This window comes from Esox lucius, chromosome 3, assembly GCF_011004845.1.
Source record: "Esox lucius isolate fEsoLuc1 chromosome 3, fEsoLuc1.pri, whole genome shotgun sequence".
In the NCBI taxonomy this organism is placed as follows: domain Eukaryota; kingdom Metazoa; phylum Chordata; class Actinopteri; order Esociformes; family Esocidae; genus Esox; species Esox lucius.
Genome location: NC_047571.1, coordinates 22,654,666 through 22,676,249, shown reverse-complemented (window position 1 = coordinate 22,676,249; position 21,584 = coordinate 22,654,666). Strand labels below are relative to the sequence as shown.

At 44.5% G+C, this 21,584-nt stretch overlaps 1 protein-coding gene across 20 annotated transcripts in view; it reads left to right on the top strand.

Moving 5' to 3' along the window:
- mbnl1 (muscleblind-like splicing regulator 1) overlaps nt 1-21,584 on the top strand; it is a 55,648-nt gene that overhangs the window by 4,661 nt on the left and 29,403 nt on the right. For 4 of the 20 annotated variants that reach the window (XR_002196307.2, XM_010894583.3, XM_020044364.2 and 1 more), the window contains exons 1-2: nt 2,850-3,384; nt 18,557-19,399. Coding sequence is in view for 19 of the 20 variants with exons in the window: in XM_010894583.3 (XP_010892885.1) it covers nt 19,223-19,399 (177 nt within the window). In the remaining variant the exon portion in view is untranslated. Of the gene's footprint in view, nt 1-1,374; nt 1,437-2,848; nt 3,385-4,066; nt 4,189-4,322; nt 4,348-8,372; nt 8,398-17,977; nt 18,078-18,556; nt 19,400-21,584 lie in introns of those variants that run through there. The other 16 variants (XM_010894581.4, XM_010894570.3, XM_010894579.4 and 13 more) reach the window with 12 other exon arrangements.

Here is a 21,584-nt window from a genome sequence, read left to right as displayed (position 1 = left end):
GCTATCAATAGGTCAACATCGTCTGTGTATATTTTCAGTTTATGTTAAATCAACTCATCTATATCTTTCTTCTGCTCTCTCTATGCCTAGTATTTATTTGGGCCTTCCCGCTCTTACTACTGTGGGTTTGGACTACGAGAGGAGGTGAGGAGTATAGGAAATGATTCGATTATATTCAACTATTGTCATTCAACCAGTACAAGTACAGTACAATGAAATGCAATTTCGTTTTAATGTAGATAATGTTTTCTGGCCTCTTAAATACCAGCTAAATGCTAAGAAACTATACTAGCTAAGAAAGTATACTAGAGATACGTTAACTAGTATGCTAACTGGTTTGTTGTCTCATTTTGCTTTGCTAGCTTGCTGGCTCCAGTGGTTAGACTCTTGTTATCTCATTTTCTACCGCAGTCACTGTTTGACGAATGCTAACTAGCAGTTGAATATAGTTCAGGAAAAGACAACATTATCTGTCAAGTGTAGACGCAACCAGAGGGAGAGAGGCAGGGTTGGGGCACAAAGATATAGGGGAGATAAAGGGTGTGTGGGGAAACAGAGATGAGCTTCAATTTAACTGTTATTTTTGTAATTTAGCTGATGAAAAGATGATGATGGTATAAAAATTAGCCTGGTACCGTCCTCTGTGGCTCTGGCCTCTCTACCTGGACTCCATGTCCTCTCCATGGCCTCTCTCCCTGGCCTCCATGGCCTCTCTCCCTGGCCTCCACGGACTCTCCCTGGCCTCCACGGACTCTCCCTGGCCTCCACGGACTCTCTCCCTGGTCTCCACGGGCACTCTCCCTGGCCTCCATGGCCTCTCTCCCTGGACTCCATGGCCTCTCTCCCTGGACTCCATGGCCTCTCTCCCTGGACTCCATGGCCTCTCTCCCTGGACTCCATGGCCTCTCTCCCTAGACTCCATGGCCTCTCTCCCTGGCCTCCATGACCTCTCTCCCTGACCTCCATGGCCTCTCTCCCTGGTCTCCATGGCCTCTTTCCCTGGCTTCTCTCCATGGCCTCCATGGACATTCTCCCTGGCCTCTCTCCCAGGCCATGTAAAATGTCATTACAAAGAAAAGAGTTCTGGAGGATCATGTAGGAGTTCTTCATATATAAAATGAGGGGGAACTCATGAAAGTTCTTTCTTGAAGATATAAATATATGCAACTAGATAGACAACTTATTATCAAGAAAAAATAACACAAGCAAGGAAATAAACAGATAACGGTTCCAAGCATTAGTACCATGCTTGGAATTGTGTAGGACACCTCATGATGCCAGGGTTGCTACCTCGTCATGGCAACAAGATATTGCTGCATCGCGTTCCAGTCCTGCTCTGAACTGACTCTTCTGCTTTCCCCAGGATGAGAATAAATACGGATGGAGCAGCCTAAGTCAACACTGGCACAGCCGAGCTTGGTGGACATGCTGACCAGGTGCTGCTTTTGTCTGGCCCAGTGAAGGCAGGCTTTGTATGGGGCTGCTGGGGCAAGGCTGGCCCTCCAAACAATCTCTGCATTTCCCCAGTGTTTTTGGGGACCTTTTGGTGTAAAAAACAACTTGAAGTTACATGAACATATGAGAGATGTTGTTGCCATGCTGAGATGGACTGGGAACAGGGGCTGAGACCTGGGGTGGTGGGCTGTAGTCTGGGGTTGCAGTCTGGGTCTGGGGTTGCAGTCTGGGTCTGGGGTGGTGGGCTGTAGTCTGGGGTTGCAGTCTGGGTCTGGGGTGGTGGGCTGTAGTCTGGGGTTGCAGTCTGGGTCTGGGGTTGCAGTCTGGGTCTGGGGTGGTGGGCTGTAGTCTGGGGTTGCAGTCTGGGTCTGGGGTGGTGGGCTGTAGTCTGGGGTTGTTGTCTTGGTCTGGGGTGGTGGGCTGTAGTCTGGGGTTGTTGTCTTGGTCTGGCGTGGTGGGCTGTTATTTGGGTTTTTTGTCTTGGTCTGGGGTGGTGGGCTGTTGTCTGGGGTGGTGGGCTGTTGTCTGGGGTTGTAGTCTGTGTCTGGGGTGGTGGGTTGTAGTTTGGGGTTGTAGTCTGGGTTTGTAGTCTGTATCTGGGGAGGTGGGTTGTAGTCTGGGGTTGTAGTCTGTGTCTGGGGTGGTGGTTTGTAGTCTGGGGTTGTAGTCTGTGTTTGTAGTCTGTGTCTGGGGTGGTGGGTTGTAGTCTGGGGTTGTAGTCTGTGTTTGTAGTCTGTGTTTGTAGTCTGTGTTTGTAGTCTGTGTCTGGGGTGGTGGGTTGTAGTCTGGGGTTGTAGTCTGCGTTTGTAGTCTGTGTTTGGGGTGGTGGTTTGTAGTCTGGGGTTGTAGTCTGTGTTTGTAGTCTGTATCTGGGGTGGTGGTTTGTAGTCTGGGGTTGTAGTCTGTGTTTGTAGTCTGTGTCTGGGGTGGTGGGTTGTAGTCTGGGGTTGTAGTCTGTGTTTGTAGTCTGTGTCTGGGGTGGTGGGAGCTGGGATATGGGGTGGTAGACTGAAGGGAGTCTGCTTAGTGCATGCAACGGCAGTGAGGCACTGAAAGAACGATGCTCAGGGCAGAAGCCAGGCGTAGTCTGTCGCAAGCTATCCATCATTTTTTCCATAATCTTTGCTCCCTCAATATTTAGAGTCTTTCCAACTCCTTTCCACTTCTTCACCACTCTCTTTCTTCCTCTCTTTCTTCTGTCTCTCGCCCTCCTACTTTTTTCCACTTTTTCCTCTCAATCTATTCCACAGTCTTCTCTTTCACTAACGCCCCTTTTCTCTCTCCTTCCTCTCTCTTCCTTAAAGACCAATGTTGCTCTTAACAGAGCCAGCATTTCCTGGTGTTGGTCTAGTGGGCGGAGCAAGTATACAGCTAGGGAAAAAGAGAGAGAGGGAACGAGAGAGAGAACGAGCAGCCAGGAAGCTGCAGCAGAGAGTCTGCAGGATCATTGTTGCCCAGTGCAGTCGGTGCTGCTCCTTCCACCTCTCCTCCTCTTTCTCTTTCTCCTCCTCCTTTTCCTCCTCCTTCTCCCGCAGCCGTCCAGCGAGCGGAGCTCACTGCAGACTGCAGTAGTCCGGAGCCCAGAGACACAGCTCAACGCCACCGTCAGCAACAGCGAACGGGAGACACTAGCACACGGAACCAAGCCAGCGACACACACACACACACACGCCCACACACACAAACACGTACATACGCACACACACACACAGACAGACACTCCTCCTCGCGCCACACCGTTCTGCGCTGCGCCTCTTCACTCGCTCTCTCTCTTGCTCCCCCCTTGGCGGGCTCTCCTTCGTTCTGCTCTGCTCTGCCGGAGAATGGTCCAGCGGGTGCCTGGGGCTCTCCTGTGGCGGCCTGTCTGAACACACACACACCCAACAGACACGCGTATTCACGCGCACAAACCCAACAGCAATGTGAGAGGTAAGGTTTGTTCATTTTGCCCTGCTCTCGTTCTTCCTCTTTCTCCTTCTTATTCTTCCTGTGACGAGACAACGGCCTTTACTTTCGGCAGTGTAGAGTCCAGCTCGCTCTAAGGGAAGTATGTGCTGTGGTTTGTTAGCTTTAGGCGGTCTATGCTCTGTGTGTGTGTGTGTGTGTGTTGGCTTAGCTGGGCAATGGGTTAACATCTGTTTGTTATGTCTTGCCTTGCGCACACACACACACACACACACAGACACACACACACCGAAAGAAATGCTTACCAGACAGAATACCGAGGGTCAAATCATAGCTTCAATAGCTTCTTCCTGTGGGGACTGTTAGAAGCTGGAACATGTGTGTCTGTGTGTCTGTGTGTGTATACAGAGGGCTGTGGTTGATCTGGGAAGCAGGAAAGAGAATCAATAGTTCGCCCACACAGGTTTCTTTCCCACTGTCTGCCTGACTCAACAAGGGGCCGAGCAGAGAGAGAGGCTTGGTTAACGACTGAACTTCCCTTCTTCTGTCTCTTTCTCCTCCCCTCTCCGAGCGTCAGACTCAGGGGGCGTTGTGGTTTTTTAGCGTGTGCTCTGTGTAAGGTGAACTCCCCGCCTGCTGCATGTAAATTACGTGTGACATGTGTAGCTGCCGCTACCTTATATGGTGAGCGCTGTATTTCAGTACAGTGCAGCCTTGCCAAACATTCCGGGTCGCGGGAGGAGAGAGTGTTTTGAGAGGGCTGCCGTGTCTGTGTGTGTGTCTCTCAGAGAGGTGGGTAACTGAGAGAAAAGTCTGGAGCCGCAGTAGGTGAGTGTGTATGTGTAATGTTGTCTGGTAATGGGTTTACGCGAGTGTGTGTTCAAGATAGAAGCAAGCCTGTTGTCTGGAAACACGTACCGGCAGGGACTCGTTGACTAGTGGTGGTCTGAGGACAGACAGTAGCTAGTGGCTCCACTGGGACCTACGGTAGGTCTCAGGTTTTAGATTACAGTCCTGGCCTAATCGCTCCTTCCTCTTCTCTAACCCTTCTCTCCTCCTCGTCCTCCTTTTTACTCAGGTTGCCGCTTAGAGGTGTGTCTCTGAAGCGTTGATAAGGAATGTTGTTGTTTTGTGTTAGATGGCTTGCAGTGGTCCTGGCATGCAGACTAAGATGCAGTCCTGACTGGGTAGCGAGGATTTATGCTGGAGATCACAAAGAGATAAATATCTCTTTGACAAGGTGTAATTAGCCCAAGATGGCTGCAAAGTAAATAAAACACTGAGGTGGTTTGTGTCTACAGACATGTTACTACCATGTAACAATGATATTGGAACCGTTACCACCCATATTTAATCCATATCACACTCCATACAATGCTGTCTTTGGCAGGTTGACTATAACTGAACCAGATGATTGGCTGCAGACTTGGTTGTAAGATTTCATTGTCTCAGGGGATTTAAAGTCCTATGTCTGGAATGTATAAAAACATACTGTAGAAGAAATGCCAGACAGGGTTCATCTGTGGCCTCACATAAAGACAAGTGTAAGTAAGTAGCCTTGCACAAGCATTGGCTTGTGTGAGCTGGAATCTCTTGTTTCGGTCGCACGAGGCAGCTGGATGTATAAGTACACCCCTGATCAGGACACGAGCACCGCACCCTGCCCCCCACCCTCCCCTTCCCCCACCCAACCCTACCCTGCCCCCACCCAACCCCAATGTAGCCCTTACTGCCAAGTGCTAAGCAGAGAAGCACCAGGTTTAATTTTTATTGTCTCATGTGTCTGAAGGGGCTCGAACTCTGAACCGTACAGTCTCAGAACTGACATTCTGACCACAAGGACCTTGAGTTGGTCAGAGATATAACAGTAAAAGGTTCAGCTCTATTCTGACCTGACGATAAATGTTGTACTCGGTTAGTGTAAAGCTGTAATGCAAATCTACTAATAGTCTTTTATATAGGTAAAGATATCTGACAGAGAAACTGTCAAAAATGGAATACATGGAATACAGATATCTGACAGTCCCACATTGTCAAAAATGGAATTCAATGTGAATGCATTTTACTATTTTAAGTTTAAGTCATAGGGCTAAGCTAATGAGAATGTTGCCCACTCTATGTGCGTGGGCACGCATGGATCTGTGGCTGCCTGGTAAAAGGTAGATGTGTCGACACACACCCATTGTTACCTTGGATCTGTGATGTTACATAGCATGCCAACGTGGTAAAGCCCAGACATCTTAAAGACATCCACCTCAGAGACAGAAGCAGAGACTGAAGGCCATATGCCCAGACACCTTAAAGACATCCACCTCAGAGAGAGAGACTGAAGGCCTTAAGCCCAGACACCTTAAAGACATCCACCTCAGAGAGAGAGACTGAAGGCCTTAAGCCCAGACACCTTAAAGACATCCACCTCAGAGAGAGACTGAAGGCTATTAGCCCAGTCACCATAAAGACATCCACCTCAGAGACTGAAGTCTATAGGCCCAGACACCATAAATAAATCCACCTCTGAGACAGAGACTGAAGGCTACAGTATAAGCCCAGACACCTTAAAGACATCCACCTCAGAGGCAGAGAATAAAGGATGGAAGCCCAGATACACTCTTTGGAAATTGATTTATTGATTGATTTAAAGTTTTTAAGCAGGTTAATCTGAGTATGAATATATGTTTACATATATCGTTTAATTTTTTACCCTAATTTTACCAGATAGGTTGACTGTGAACGCATTCTTATAAACAGCAACGAAATATACACTTAATTGAAATTGAAAGCCTTGCAACTACTGTATCTATCTATCCAAATTATGCTAAACTCTTGCTTAAAGGCGTAACTGAAAGGAAATGTAAATAGTTTGTTAACAGTTAGAAGTGTAGCATAAACACGGCCAGTCACTCTGTTTACATCTGACTGTCAGTCACTTCACATGATGCTTCCCAGGCATGTTTCTGTGCTGTCAAAATATTTCCAGCATCCAGCAATTTGACAAATGCAAAAAGCCATTGTAATGACATTCAATGACTGTATTTAGGCCCACACCCTTTAAGCCAGAAGTCAGGCCTGATACAGTACTTTGGAAACAGTCCTGTTATAGTGTATGTATCTGAAACAGGCTTGTTATTGTGTAGGAGAGAAATGAGCTTCACTGGTTTCTTGTTTTGTTGCACATTACTGCCTCGCTTGTATACTTTGGACAAGCTGGCCTACAGTTAGCAAGCTAGAAGACTGCTTGCAATGATAGCTAGCCATGTAAAAGTTCCTTTAACAGTACTCAGCTACACATAACAAAGTATGAGTCGTGGCTAGCAAAAGTTCAAATCTAGGATTTGCAGAATGTGCATAGTGCAGTAAAAATGTTGAGTTTGAAACATGGGGAGGCGGCACTAACTAGCCAGATGGAACAAAAAACAAGTTTAATTGGGTGTAAAATTATGGGACATTCCTCCCATCTTGATATACCTAGCCTCACGTCCTATCTGGGATCAGAAGTCGGATCATGTTGAAACTTGTTTTTCTGTGGAAGACCCGATTAGCTGGAAGGTGTTCAAGATACTTCAGAAAGATGTTGCCAAGGAATTGCTGATCAACATTACTTGGTTCCTGTGAATTGCAGATGCTACACAGCGCGTTCTGGATGCTAAGCCACTGCCTGTAATGTAGATGTTAAGACACACCGTCAAGACTTTGCAGACTTTTTCCGCTATTGCCTTGCAGTAATTAACACTGTAAGAGCTAGGTCTGAGCGGTGGCACAACGTAATCATCTGTCCATAATGTTAGACAACCATCATTGATGGCAACAACATGATGATGTCAAAAACAATGGTTTACTATATTTAAAATTGACTCGCGATGCCCAGATCTGACAGCATAGAAGTGTGAGGCCCAGTGAGCGACAAGCTGGGAAACTTGCCAAATGGTCGATTTTATTCATCTAAATTTTTTACGACCATGTCCTTTGGGATTAATTAAAAACATACAGTATTAGATGGTTAACTTAATGCAAGAGAACCATGAAGATTGTAGAAAGCGCTAGAGAGAACTGCAAGCAGCGCAAAATCTGCTAAATTGGGTACTGGGTATATTGGGTTTTTTCATTCTCCGCTTTAATGATCAACGAGCAAATCGAGTATATCAAATCCATCTATGGCCTAATGAAACAGTATTGCTTTGCTAGGTATAATAATGAGAGAAAACCGGCTTAGGTTAAACTGCTTTCTGAAATCACTTCTTGCTAAATTAAACCTAAAACTAGCCATAGGCTTCAGTAAATTTGCAGTGAATGTGACCATGGCAAGTTAAACTTGAACATGCTATTTCAAAATAGGCTAGTTGTACTATTATTGAAGGGTTAATTAATATCCTTGAATAACGCTAGGTGCATACAATCTTGCCTCCCGTACCTCCAATCTTGTCTTGTTGTCTGATAAAAAACCTTATTTACCAGAGCTAAGAAAAGGAAACAAGCCTCTTACAGTGTATGTATTTGAAAAAGGCCAGTCATAGTTTATGTATCTGAAACAGGCTTGTTATAATGTATGTTTCTGAAACAGTCCTGTTATAGTGTATGTATAAGAATCAGGCCTGTTATAGTGTATGTATCTGAAACCGGCCTGTTATAGTGTATGTATATGAATCAGGCCTGTTAGTGTATGTATCTGAAACAGGCCTGTTATAGTGTATGTATCTGAAACCGGCCTGTTATAGTGTATGTATATGAATCAGGCCTGTTAGTGTATGTATCTGAAACAGGCCTGTTATAGTGTATGTATCTGAAACAGGCCTGTTAAATTGTATGTATCTGAAGCATTTCTGTTAGAGTATATGCATATACTAACCTATGAGCCAAAAAGTCTGTAATGTAACATTTAAAGATTGGGTACGTTCAGATGACCAGTGGATCATTAAATGCAGGTTGTGTCCAGTCTTTAGGCAGAATCCAGATCAGCTGCGCAACCAGTTGGACAAGGACAGGGACAACCAGTTGGACAAGGACAGGGATAACCAGGTGGACAAGGACAGGGACAACCAGGTGGGTTGTGGGCAGTGACTGCAGGAATCATCAGGCAGACAATAGATCTGCAACACAACCAGTATATATTGGTTCAGGGACATCTAGGAGTCGTCAGGTCTGATAGTCCTGAGGTGTGGTCCAAGGCCTCAGGTCCTCCTCTAAGATTCAACAGAGAGATCTGGAGAGCAGCATATAATTCACCCTGACCCAAGTCCCCCATCACGTAAACAAATGCAATGTAAACAGTATGAACTGAGGCAGGACAGACTGACTATACGAATATCTAAAAACATATAATGTATAATATATATGTGAATAGTGTATACATTTAAAACATGCCTATTACAGTTATTAGTGTATACCCAATACAGGCCTGTTACAGTTATCAGTGTATACCCAATGCAGGCTTGTTATAGTTATTAGTGTATACCCAAAACAGGCCTGTTGTAGTTATTAGTGTATACCCAATACAGGCCTGTTATAGTTATTAGTGTATACCCAATGCAGGCTTATTATAGTTATTAATGTATACCCAATACAGGCCTGTTGTAGTTATTAGTGTATACCCAATACAGGCCTGTTATAGTTATTAGTGTATACCCAATACAGGCCTAGTTAAAGTTATTAGGGTATACCCAGTACAGGCCTGTGCCTGTTATAGTTATTAGTGTATACCCAGTACAGGTCTGTTATAGTTATTATTGTATACCCAATACAGGCCTAGTTATAGTTATTAGTGTATACCCAATATAGGCCTGTTATAGTTATTAGTGTATACCCAATACATGCCTAGTTATAGTTATTGGTGTATACCCAATAAAGGCCTAGTTATAGCTATTAGTGTATACCAAATACAGGCCTGTTATAGTTATTAGTGTATACCCAATGCAGGCTTGTTATAGTTATTAGTGTATACCCAATACAGGCCTGTTATAGTTATTAGTGTATTCCCAATACAGGCCTGTTATAGTTATTAGTGTATTCCCAATACAGGCCTGTTATAGTTATTTGTGTATGCCCAATACAGGCCTGTTATAGTTATTAGTGTATACCCAATACTGGCCTGTTATAGTTATTAGTGTATACCCAATACAGGCCTGTTATAGTTATTAGTGTATACGCAATACAAGCCTGTTATAGTTATTTGTGTATGTCCAATACAGGCCTGTTATAGTTATTAGTTTGTACTCAGTACTGGCCTGTTATAGTTATTACTGTATAACCAGTACAGTCCTATTATTGTTATTAGTGTATGACCAGTACAGTCCTGTTATATTTATTACTGTATAACCAGTACAGTCCTGTTATATTTATTACTGTATAACCAGTACAGTCCTGTTATATTTATTACTGTAGAAACAGTATGTGTATTCGTATTGAACCGTTTGGCCCAGGGTCCATGGTGCACAGTTTGGTATGCCCTGCGAACCAAACAATATATTCATCATATAATAAGAAAATATATATTATATTGTAAAAAATATGTAAATTAATGCACAAACCAGCAGCATATGAATTAACATGGGGAAAATATCCACATGGTAATAAAGTTGTCTTTCAAAAAAAGAAAGTTGTTTCGTCTCCTAGCTGTATGCAGCTCCGCTCATTAGTTATTTCACTCCAGCAAGAACGGAGAGACTGTGGTAACAGCAGTTTTCTTATGAAGGAATTAGCAGTTAGCTAAATGCATAGGAGCAACATGGCAAGCATTGGCAAGCCAGAACTAGAAGATACCCCAGTATTATTTAGGTCTGCCATCTGTGGATCATTTCGGTTTCCCAACACACTATAACGGCGATTGCCAACGACTGGTGGATAAAACTAATACAACATTTAGTCTGTTTATTAACGAGAGCCTATTCAATTGGCAATACGAGTAAGATGACTTATCATCTACCATAATTCCCCATTTATAGCCCACATTGTGTATAAACTGCACCATAAATTTTATAGCTTTGTGTGTATACAACCCGAGTATTAACCTCACCCATATATAAACCACATTTGCCTGGAGAATTATGACTCGTACATACATTGTACATTAATATTATACATCTGTCAAAGGGCGCTACCAAAATGAATTTGTTGAAGAATAAAATGTGTTTTTGAAAACCCTGTTACGCCAATTGTATCATATTTGCTACATGAGTTTCTGAGACCTCTACCTCGTCAAGCAGTCATCTGTGAAAAGTTTGCAGGTGGAAACCGTTTTAAAAAAATTCAACTCGTGCCCAAGCTGCACCCATGTATTAACCACATTTGAAAATGTTTTCCAAATCCATGTATAAGCCTTGATATATAAACATATTCATTGTTATGCATGGACAATAGAAAATACATTTTGTTAGGTACAAATGATAGTTTCTTCTTTAGGAGTAATGTGTTTCATGTGGTCCTATTTTCTGGCATTGCTTTGTGACCTAATTTTCATATATGTTGCGGGACTATGCACTCTTGTTGAAGTTCTGATTAAAATTACTACTTTTTCATGTTGTAAGGCAGATACTGCTTTTTGTTGTCCCTTTGTTTCCATATGCTCCTGGGAATTTAAGCCGCCCATGTTTACTATTAAAATAAAGGGATTAGCTAAATATAAATTGCGTTTTTCTCAGGCATTTATTTTTTTGTTGTATCGAAACAACACTGAACCGTGACACCACTGTACCATATCGTACCAAACTGTGAGTTTTGTGAACCGTTTCACCCCTAATGTATACCCAATACAGGCCTGTTATAGTTATTAGTGTATACCCAATGCAGGCCTAGTTATAGTTATTGGTGTATACCCAATACATGCCTGTTATTGTTATTAGTGTATACCCAATACAGGCCTGTGCCTGTTATAGTTATTAGTATATACTCAATACAGGCCTATTATGGTTATTAGTATATACTCAATACAGGCCTATTATAGTTATTAGTGTATACCCAATACAGGCCTGTTATAGTTATTAGTGTATACCCAATACTGGCCTGTTATAGTTATTACTGTATACCCAATACTGGCCTGTTATAATTAGTACTGTATACCCAATACTGGCCTGTTATAGTTATTAGTATATACTCAATACAGGCTTATTATAGTTATTAGTGTATACCCAATACAGGCCTTTTATAGTTATTAGTATATACCCAATACTGGCCTGTAATAGTTATTACTGTATACCCAATACTGGCCTGTTATAATTATTACTGTATACCCAATACAGGCCTGTTATAGTTAGTACTGTATACCCAATACAGGCCTGTGCCTGTTATAGTTATTAGTATATACTCAATACAGGCCTATTATAGTTATTATTGTATACCCAATACAGGCCTTTTATAATTATTACTGTATACCCAATACAGTGCTGTTATAGTTATTAGTGTATACTCAATACAGGCCTGTTATAATTATTACTGTATACCCAATACAGGCCTGTTATAGTTTTTAGTGTATACCCAATACTGGCCTGTTATAATTATTACTGTATACCCAATACTGGCCTGTTATAATTATTACTGTATACCCAATACAGGCCTGTTATAGTTATTAGTGTATACCCAATACTGGCCTGTTATAATTATTACTGTATACCCAATAATGGCCTGTTATAGTTTGCCTATCACCCGCAAGACTTGTCACAGCCACTGAGACACTGGAAATGTGAGACAATGGCCTTGTCGTTAGACGATAAGGGGAAACTATTATCCCCCATGTTAGTTCTTGAGTGAAACACATTGGCATACACACAGTCAGTCACTCCGATGGCACATGGCAGCACAGTTAGACACTCAGGGTAGTTAAAACACACAACATGGTGAATGCCAGCGTGTGTGTGTGCGTGTGGTTAGTGACTGTGTATTTGAGACGCACAACAGATCTCATTGTCTCCCGGTCCCCTGTTTGCTCTCACCGAAATGAATAGCCGTTGTTTGTTGTGCGACGCTTATTTCTTACCACTGACTCTCACTCTCTTGCTCACACAGACACGCAGAGTCACACAAATGTGGACGCAACCGCACGCTGACGTATATACACATACACACACACACACACAAACACAGACACACGCTTACACACCACTTAACCTCATAACAAACCAGGCATAGGGTGTAGAAGGGAATAAATGAGGATCTGATTCTGAAGCTGGCTGTTATGAGGATCATGGGAGTCAATCAGACTATCGTGTGTATGACATCATCGTGATGATGACGATGATGGTGAAGTAGAACGGTGTTAGACCCGCCGCTCGTCCGGTTTTAGACCCTGTGCTCAACCGGTGACCTAACGCAGTGACCTAAAGTCTGTGTTCAGTTCCAGCCCTGTCCTTGGCCTGTGCTCATCTCTCTGGGCACAACAGCCCTCGGCCGACACAAGTATGCTGTTGTCACGGAGACACTGTTGACACTGGGATGTCTGGCTCTTGGCTCAGTGTCATGGCGGTAGATAGGCTGGGCTGAGATGAAGTGGCAGTGTCGTTCTAACTTGTGTGGAAGTCTGAGTCTCAGTTTGTACTGTCAGTGTGTGGGTGTCTTAGTGTAGATGTGTGTGTGTGTGTGTGTGTGTGTGTGTGGGGGAGGGTGTCTGTGTGTGGGTGTGTGTGTGGGTGTGTGGGAGGCTGTCTGTGTGTGGGTGTCTTAGTGTGGATGTGTGTGTGTGTCAGGGATGGAAATTAGCACCCGCCACCAGCCAAATGCGGGTGATTTTGTGTTGTGGCGGGTAAACTGGCTTCACCTACCGGCCACCGTGGCGGGTAAATAAAAATAGCATACTGTTTCACCCAGACACTTTAGAGGCGGCGCACATAAAAAAAAAAAAGTGGCGTTACATCGCAGGCGTTAAGAGGTCCGCTGAGAAAACATCTCAGGAGGAGCCAGTGGACAAAGAGGCGAAAGTCAAAAAACTTTTTTTAAAGAACGATGGAGAAAAGCAGACAATGGGGAGTCCCGCGATTGGTTAGTTTACGACGAGACAAATCTGATAATGTACTGCTCTGTATGTCGTCAACACGCTTCACATTATTGGTTAAAAACAAGAAAGTGGTTGGTAAAAACATTGAGTGGCTGGTAGATTTTGAAATCCACCAGCCACAGTGGCCGGTGGACAAAAAATTTAATTTCCATCCCTGGTGTGTGTGGGGATGTCTGTGTGTGGGTGTCTTAGTGAGGATGTGTGTGTGGGAGGGTGTCTGTGTGTGGATGTGTGTGTGGGAGGGTGTCTGCGTGTGGGTGTGTGTGTGGATGTGTGTGTGGGCATATCTGTGTGTGTGTGGGTGTGTGTCTGTGTGTGTGTGTGTGTGTGTGGGAGGGAGGGTGGATATGTGCATGCATCCGTGTATGGGCGCCTGTGTGTAAATGAGTGAGTTCATGACCATGAGAGTGTATGTGTCAGAGTTAGGGTGAGCAGGGGCAATATTGACGTCTGATATTTAAAGCTCAGCGAACAGAGAGGCTGAGGTATAGCGTTTCCTCTACTCTGAAGGCCTATCTCAGCACAGCATCGCCCTGCTCTGACTCTGTTAATGTGCTGAATCCACTGCTTTTGTAATGAACAGACCTAGGGAAATATATATACTGCTGCTGTCTTTCTTTCCTTCTGTGAGCTGCACGGACAGGCAATTCACTAGACAGCTAAAGCAAGGGTCTTTATTAAATATTCTAGCACATATTTATAGTTTTTCTAACATCCAATATGTCCCATTGAGCATATTTTTTGACTTGCACTTCAGTAATTTGCTTTCTCCACTTACACGCGGCAAGCTGCGAAGAACTTGGTACGTAGCCGTTGTAGCGCCAGGTCACGCAGGGCTAGGATAATTATCTAGCTAGCATCCAGTCATTCCGCGGGAAGTCTTATCATAACTGTGAACCACACCCTTGGGTCCCGTTGACTGAGAAGCTAATGTTTTAGTTACAATGGCAACTCCTATGCAAGCCCGCGCAAATTAGCGCATAGCCTCGATGGCTGTAACTTTCCATGTTGTCAGGCTGTCCCTGTCCGAGTCCAAATAGCAGCCTAGGCCTCATAACGGTTGTCATCTCACCACCGTAGGCCTAAACACTGGAGCGAACTGGTGTCTAACATCCCATAAACCACGCATACTGACGACAGAGATCTGTAGTTTGGACCTTGTTATGGTTTACTTAGACATTTTCTAACACTGGAGCTTTATCTCATAATAGATGTATTAAACCCATTGAAAGCAAACTGTTCTCCTCTCGGGCTGCATTTTTTCTGAGGATGCATCATTGGTGAATGTGAAGCTGACTCACAGCGAAGAGACGCAAAAGCCGGTCGATTCGTTTGCTCTCCTCATGCTTTAAATTGATGATCGGGCACAAAGTGGAGCGGGGTGTCCGATGACCATGAGGTGATGGTCTCTAGATACGTCCTCTTCTGTCAGCAAGGTCCGCTTCCAGCCACGAAAGAAAAAAACTGAACGTCTCTCTTTTTCTCAGTTCTTTTGTTCACTTTCGTCTCTCAATCCCCCGGCTGATGTCTTATCTCTTTTTATCTTTCTATACGTGTCTGTTTCTTCCTTCCATCCGCCCTCCCCTGTCTGTAACCTTGCACGGAGTTCTGAGACCTTGGAGAGCTACGTCGCATAATTGCCAAAGATTCCAGGACCGATCAGACCAGACATTAATTTGGAGGCTACAGAGATGGAGAGATAAATGATTGGGCCGGCTCACTAAAGAAGACATGATTAAACTAGCAGACCATAAACTGTGTCTCTGCGTGTGTGTCTTTGTATCAATGGGAGACAGTTAATAGCAATGGACTTATGGAATTAAATGAAGGGTGTGGTGAAGTAGTGACATGAGCGGTCTTTCAAATGCTGAAATCAATAGCGCTGAAGGAGTTCTGTGTCCAGGCATGATGGTGTCATAATAAGGGTTATTATCTTATTGGCTCTCACTAATGCTCTGTATGGAAACAGGCAGATGCCTGCAGAGCTGACTCCAACCACCCGCGCAAACCATTGCGAGAGCCTGGAGAATCTGAAGCACAGTATGACAGTGTGTAATTGAATCGTTGTATATAGTGAATATTGTATATATACGACTGGAATGAGTTTAATTGCAAACTGCATTAATGGTTGTAGTTTGTTATTTAGGATGTCAGTTTGTTGCTTGAGGTTTATCTACCGGTAGCTGGGGAATACTTTTTGACTATATTAATTAATTTAATTATTCTAATTGTTTGGACCCGTCTGTCTCTGTCCTGTGACTCCAAATGGGCCCCAGTACTTATAGCCATCAATTGTCTAAGCCTTTTACATTAACACTCAGCCAGTCACTTTCAACACATAACTAACTATTAATTTACAGCTGCAGTATTGATTTGATACATGTACAAATTAAATGAACTATATATTTTTTAATAGATTACATTGCAAGTCTTAAAAAAGTGCAGTTTTCTTAGTCATCAAGCTAGCCAGCCAAGAAATCAGTTATTTCAGCTATCTAGCATAGCCAGTTAGTTAGCCTATTAGTTTATATTAGCTTAACCAAAGAACGCAAATAAAACAGTTCATGTTCTGAAGATACACTACAATCTGTTAATGCGTTTTTTTTTTACTCAAATCCGAACTATTTTTGGAGTTAGACCCGGATTGTTATAATGACTATATTGTGGTCATTGACCACATCGTTGTTTTTATTTTGGTGAGTATAAACAGTGAAACAGATACATTTTAAAATGTATACTATTCCTTTTGCACTACCTGATCTTTGGTTAATGGCTGGCAAACTCTTTAATTCCTTTCTCTCATTAGCAATTGCCTCTTCCTGTTTTAGAAGTTCCAATAAGTTGGTTGTATGTGGGATTTGGCAAATTTGTGTTAATTGCCTATTTTAAAATGTATCCACTGGACTTGAAAGTTTTAAGTGTGGAATATAAATAATTGATATCAACTTTGAGAAAGCAAAGCTTTAGCAATAAACGTGTCTTAATACTGTATAAACATGTTCTGAAGCTCAAACTATGTCAAACTCTGTATTAAAACAACAGGCAGATCAAACTTGGTTAAACAGACACATTCAGTGGAATGAAGATGAAAGGCTGTGCAGCAGTTTTGAAACAGGTTCAAAGTCAGATTACCAAATAATTGATAGGTTCTTTGTTAGCTTTTTCTGGATTTCTCTTTCTTCCCCTTCCAAAGTGTATGTTGTTGTTCAGTCTGAAGGTGAGTGCATGTCATTTAGTGTGTTCTGAAGTTTGTGCTATTTCAATTCAAATTGTGTGGGTTTTGTATGCTTCAAAGTGTGCATTTGCAGTATAATTTAAATGTGTGTGTGTGTCGTTTTGTATGTTTCGCAGTGTTTGCGTTTCAATGGTCATCGTTGTCTGCCATATGAGTAATTTCCTCTAAGCCTGTATGAGGTAATCCAAGGTGAAGCCTAGTCAAGAAGTAGGGTGTTTACTCAACCCCTCCTCTCTCTCTCTCTCTCTCTCTCTCTCTCTGTCTAGATCTCTCACTAGCTTTCGTTCTGTCTTTTGCTTTCTCTTGCTCGAAATGACTCTTTCTCTTTCTCACTCCATGCTGTCAACTCAAATGTTGCCAGAGGTTATGAGAAAAGTCTAGAATCACTCTGTCCCTCTCTGAGTTTTATCTTCGACCACTCCCCCCCCCCCTCCTCTCTGAGTATGATACCCAGCTCTCTGTAAAAATACATCCATGTGGCTGGGTTATGGTGACCCGTGGTGTCGTACTGAAGGTCCTTAGACACACTGTTGCAAAGAGGTTTCATAGCGTTTCTCAAGCTGCACATCGTCGCTGAAGTAGATGGCATCGCTGAACGTGCACAACATGTTCTAGGAAATGGTTTTCTCTTGAGAGGGTGTGGCCCTTTCTGGCCCGGCTCTGATGATAAGCAAAGAAATGGGCCCTCTGGGATTCAAATGAGTCAAATTCCCCTGGTGAACACAATGGTTACAAACATGCACTTCCCCTTTTTGCTAGTGATCAGTGGTTCCACCTGCAAACAGTGAAAACGGGAAGTGAGCTGAGGGAAGTTTGGTGTGATCGCTGATTTCATTCAGCTGTCACTATTATGATAGAATAATTCAAATAATGTGATAATTCTTACTAAACTGTTCAATGTCCTGGATATGCTTGGATAGGCTTATTTTTTAGGAAACGCGATTCTACTTGATCGGTTGTGAAATGCGGTAAATTGCGCAAGGGAAATAAACGAATCACAAGTCATTGTTGTCTGCTTCCAGGAATAAGATAGTTGTCATGGCAGGGAAAAAGATTAGGTTGGCGTGGCTTTGGGTTTCTTTTCCTCTCTTTTTAACTCCCCTTCTCTACCTCTCTACCTATTTCTCTCTCTCTCTTTCTCTCCCTTGCTTTATTTCTCTCTCTGCGGCCCCTCCCCTTCCCTCCCTCGGTTCCTCCTCCCTCCCTCCCTCCCTCCCTCACTGCCTCTCTCTCTCTCTCTCTGGTGGCAGTCAGGCAGGCAGGTCGACCTCGCCTTGGCTCCGCCCCTCCCATTCACCTGGCTCTCGGCCCAGAATGTTGCTGCAATTCCACCCGCTCTCATTGGTCCTCTCGCACACACCGCTTCTGAGAAAGGGAAACTAACGCCCTCCCCTCCACTTCCCCCTGCTTTCGCTCTCTCTCTCTGCCTCCCTCCCTCCCTTCCTCTCTCTCTCCTTCTTTCTCTTTTAAATAGATTTGCCACGGCTGGTTGTCCAGTGCTCAACTGTAAGTGATATGGGGTTTGATTTGATTTTCCGAGTCTGACCAGAAACACCGGTAGTTCTGAAAGGGTGCTTTGTATGTGCTGTGTGTGTGTGGTATGGCGTGGTGTGCGTGTGGGGTATGGCGTGGTGTGTGTGTGTGTGTGTGTGTGTGTGTGTGTGTGGTATGGCGTGGTGTGTGTGTGTGGTATGGCGTGGTGTGTGTGTGGTATGGCGTGGTTTGTGTTTGTGCGAATGTGTGTGTTTGTGGGAGTACGGGAGGGTGAGAGTTGTGTTTGTTTTAGCAGGCACCCTTGCATGGCTGACATTTTTACAAGTTATCTGTTCCCACTGCTAAATGGATGGGTTATAGAGAGAAGAGAATCAGTCAGGGAAAGCAATGTGCTCTAGGGGTTTCCACCTGATTGGAGAATAAACACTTGAAATCGTGTCTGTGGAAGTATACTGTATTTAGTTAATTTCCCTCTTTTGTCCCTCCAATAGAGGAAGTGCCTTCCCTGACGTCTGCTGCAGCTTCAATCTGCTTCTCGAGCTGAAGCTCCGCCCCTGCCCACCCTGCCTTGCTTGCTGCCACGGTAACGCGAGTACAAGGATACCAACCACACCCCTTGTAACGGCCCACGCCTAAAACCCGCGCCCAAACCTGCAACCTCCACCACCCTCACTGCTCCAGCTCCTGCCTTCAGCCACATCACCACCAGGCTTCCTGCCCCAGCTCTCATCCACGTGTCCCCGACAGCGCCTCACTCCTCCTGGGCCCGGCTCCCACTCCCAAACCCCTCAGAATTTGATCTCCACAGATCACAGCCTAAAAGCCTGTTGTAGTCAGAAGGATCTGAAGTCTGAATGTTCCCTCACCTGGACTGTTGCTGAGAGACGAGAAGAGTAATTCTCGCCAAGGATCATTGGCTGCTGAGTTTGTTCTCACTGCTCTGATGAAGTGAATGTCCCAATAACTCACACACAACATTGTTACAATACATTTCACCTATCGCCTTAAAACTTTTCATTGGAACCTTTGGGGGAATAAGGAAGAGGAGACTTATCTGTGCTCAAGCCAAAGAACACACACCTACACACACATCGCGCTTTAGTACGATTCAGACGGATTACTAATATTCACATTTTTGGGGACTGTGTTTTGTCGCCATGGCGCACATGAACATGGCGCACATGCGGGACACAAAATGGCTGACCCTGGAGGTGTGTCGGGAGTTCCAGAGGGGCACATGCTCACGCTCTGACCAGGAGTGTAAGTTTGCCCACCCGGCCAAGAGCTGTCAGATAGAGAATGGACGTGTCATCGCCTGCTTTGACTCCCTCAAGGTAAGATAGAAGGAGACACCGTAGAGTGACTGGCAGGCATCATGCCATGTATGATTCCGTCATGTAATGGCACATCAAAGGCACCAGAGATTAAGAGGGTTTAACTGATTGGTTTTACATTAGGAACAAGCAACTGTTCCTTGGGTCCGTCATTTACACAGACGAGAGCCGAAACGTAATGACTTCGAGGCATTAAGTCCTAGTTTTGAAAGTTGTCTTATTCATAGCGTCAGGCTTGGAAGATGTTTTCACCGACCGAGCACGTGGACGGATAATACATTGATTGTGTTGTTTTATAAAGCACTACATGAACCAATGCATTATCTCAACCACCCAACACTCGTATGGTCATACATTAGTTTCTCTAATCTTTACCACCATTAGGGGTTTCCCACTCTGCTACCGTGAAAACAGCATGATACCATCTGGCCCCTGCATGTGCTCTGCCTGAGCACACCCACTTCTGGTCATGTGACTGGAATATGTGACGGCGGCATGTGTGAGGTAGAGGGGAGAAAGAGAAGGGCATGCTGCTGACACTCCTCCTTATTCAGGAAGCCGGACTGACACAGACTTAACATCGTATAGCTGTTGTGTGTCTGGCTGGCAGTGACGTGGAGTTGGAATGGGGGTCAGTTGTGCCACAGTTCAGTCAGTTTAGCAAAACCTATTGAATTGCAGCTGGAAACTGAACTAAGAAACCACATACGAATTAACTTACTCCATTAACTTGAACTATAGACTATAGATTTTATTACACATCTGGATCTGCTCAGCAAGGAACGTCTCTTTATGTCTATTTCTCTGTCTGTCTCTATCTCTGTCTGTTTCTGTCTGTTTCTTTTTGTCTGTCTCTATCTCTGTCTCTTTCTGTTCACTGTGTCGGTCTCTTTCGGTCGGTTTCTCTGTGTCTGTCTCTCTCTGTCTCTTTCTGTCTGTCTTTGTGTCTGTCTCTATCGCTTTGACTCTTTCTGCCACTTTCTCTGTCTGCTGTGGAAGTGCTTTCGGTTCCCCAGTCGTTTTGGGGGGGTCAGACTCTTTCTGTAGTACAGGCCTGAGCTGAACCAGAGGGGAGTGGTTGTAGCGTCATGGATGGAGTCGTCTCACCACTTCCTGTGCTCCAGCCTGGGGGCTGGGCGGGGGGCGGGTGGGGGTCTAGGGGAGGGGGCCAACGGCATGCTGTAATTTTCCATCTATTTTTAAGTGCCAGCAGAGGCAAACACCTCTCTTTCTCTCCCTCTCTCTCTCTCTCTCTCTCTCTCTCTCTCTATTTCTCTCTCATAAATCAGAGAAAGCCTATCTCTGTAGAGATGGGAGGGCCAATCTCTCCTCTTTGGCCTGATTCACACACACATACACAAACTCATAAACAAACTCCAGCCCATCCCTGGCATTCTTTTAAGACCAGATCAGAATATGAGGGGTGTGTGTGATACAGAAGCATATAGCACTGTGAGGCGTTACAACACACCCGTTTCTGTGACCCCAGAGATGTAGTGACTTGGTCCCGTTCCATGGCGTCTCAGAGCAGGGCAGAGTACGGCTGGGGTGTGTGAGCTGATTCTTAGGGCCTGTTTACAGCCAGATGTGGACAGAGGAACATTGTTTGGGTGCTGCTGCTCTGAGCTAGGCTGTGCTGCGTGTTTCTTCCCCAGCCAGCTCTGTGTGTAATAGTTTCCTCAGAGCTGCAGAGAGGCCTGGATGGGTCAGAGCCTGGCTGTGCTGGACCCGTCAACACTGTTACCCACACACACACACACACACACACACACTGTGCATTTGAACGCTTACACACGGGCCCGGAGGAATCAAAGTGCAGTCAGTGTGTGTATGGGTTTCCTTGTAACAGACGGGGCTCTGATCCAGTCAGTGACCCAGTGGGACCGCCTCACCAGTCACTGATCCAACTCTCTCCTCAGTGACCAGACAGCCAGACAGAGATACACAACCATCGAACCGGTATCTGTGAAGGCAGGAGGGCTGATGAACAGACGGAGGGAGGGAGGTGGGGAAAGGGGGAGAGATGTGAACGTGGCAAGGGGATAGGATATTTCATCAGAGAAGAGAGGCGAGAGGGTGTTCTATGTCACAGAATAAAAAGGTCAGCCATTGGTTAATTTGGGAGAAGGGAATAGCTTTTTTTTTGAGGGTGCAACAAGGAATCACGAATTCACGTGATTATAAG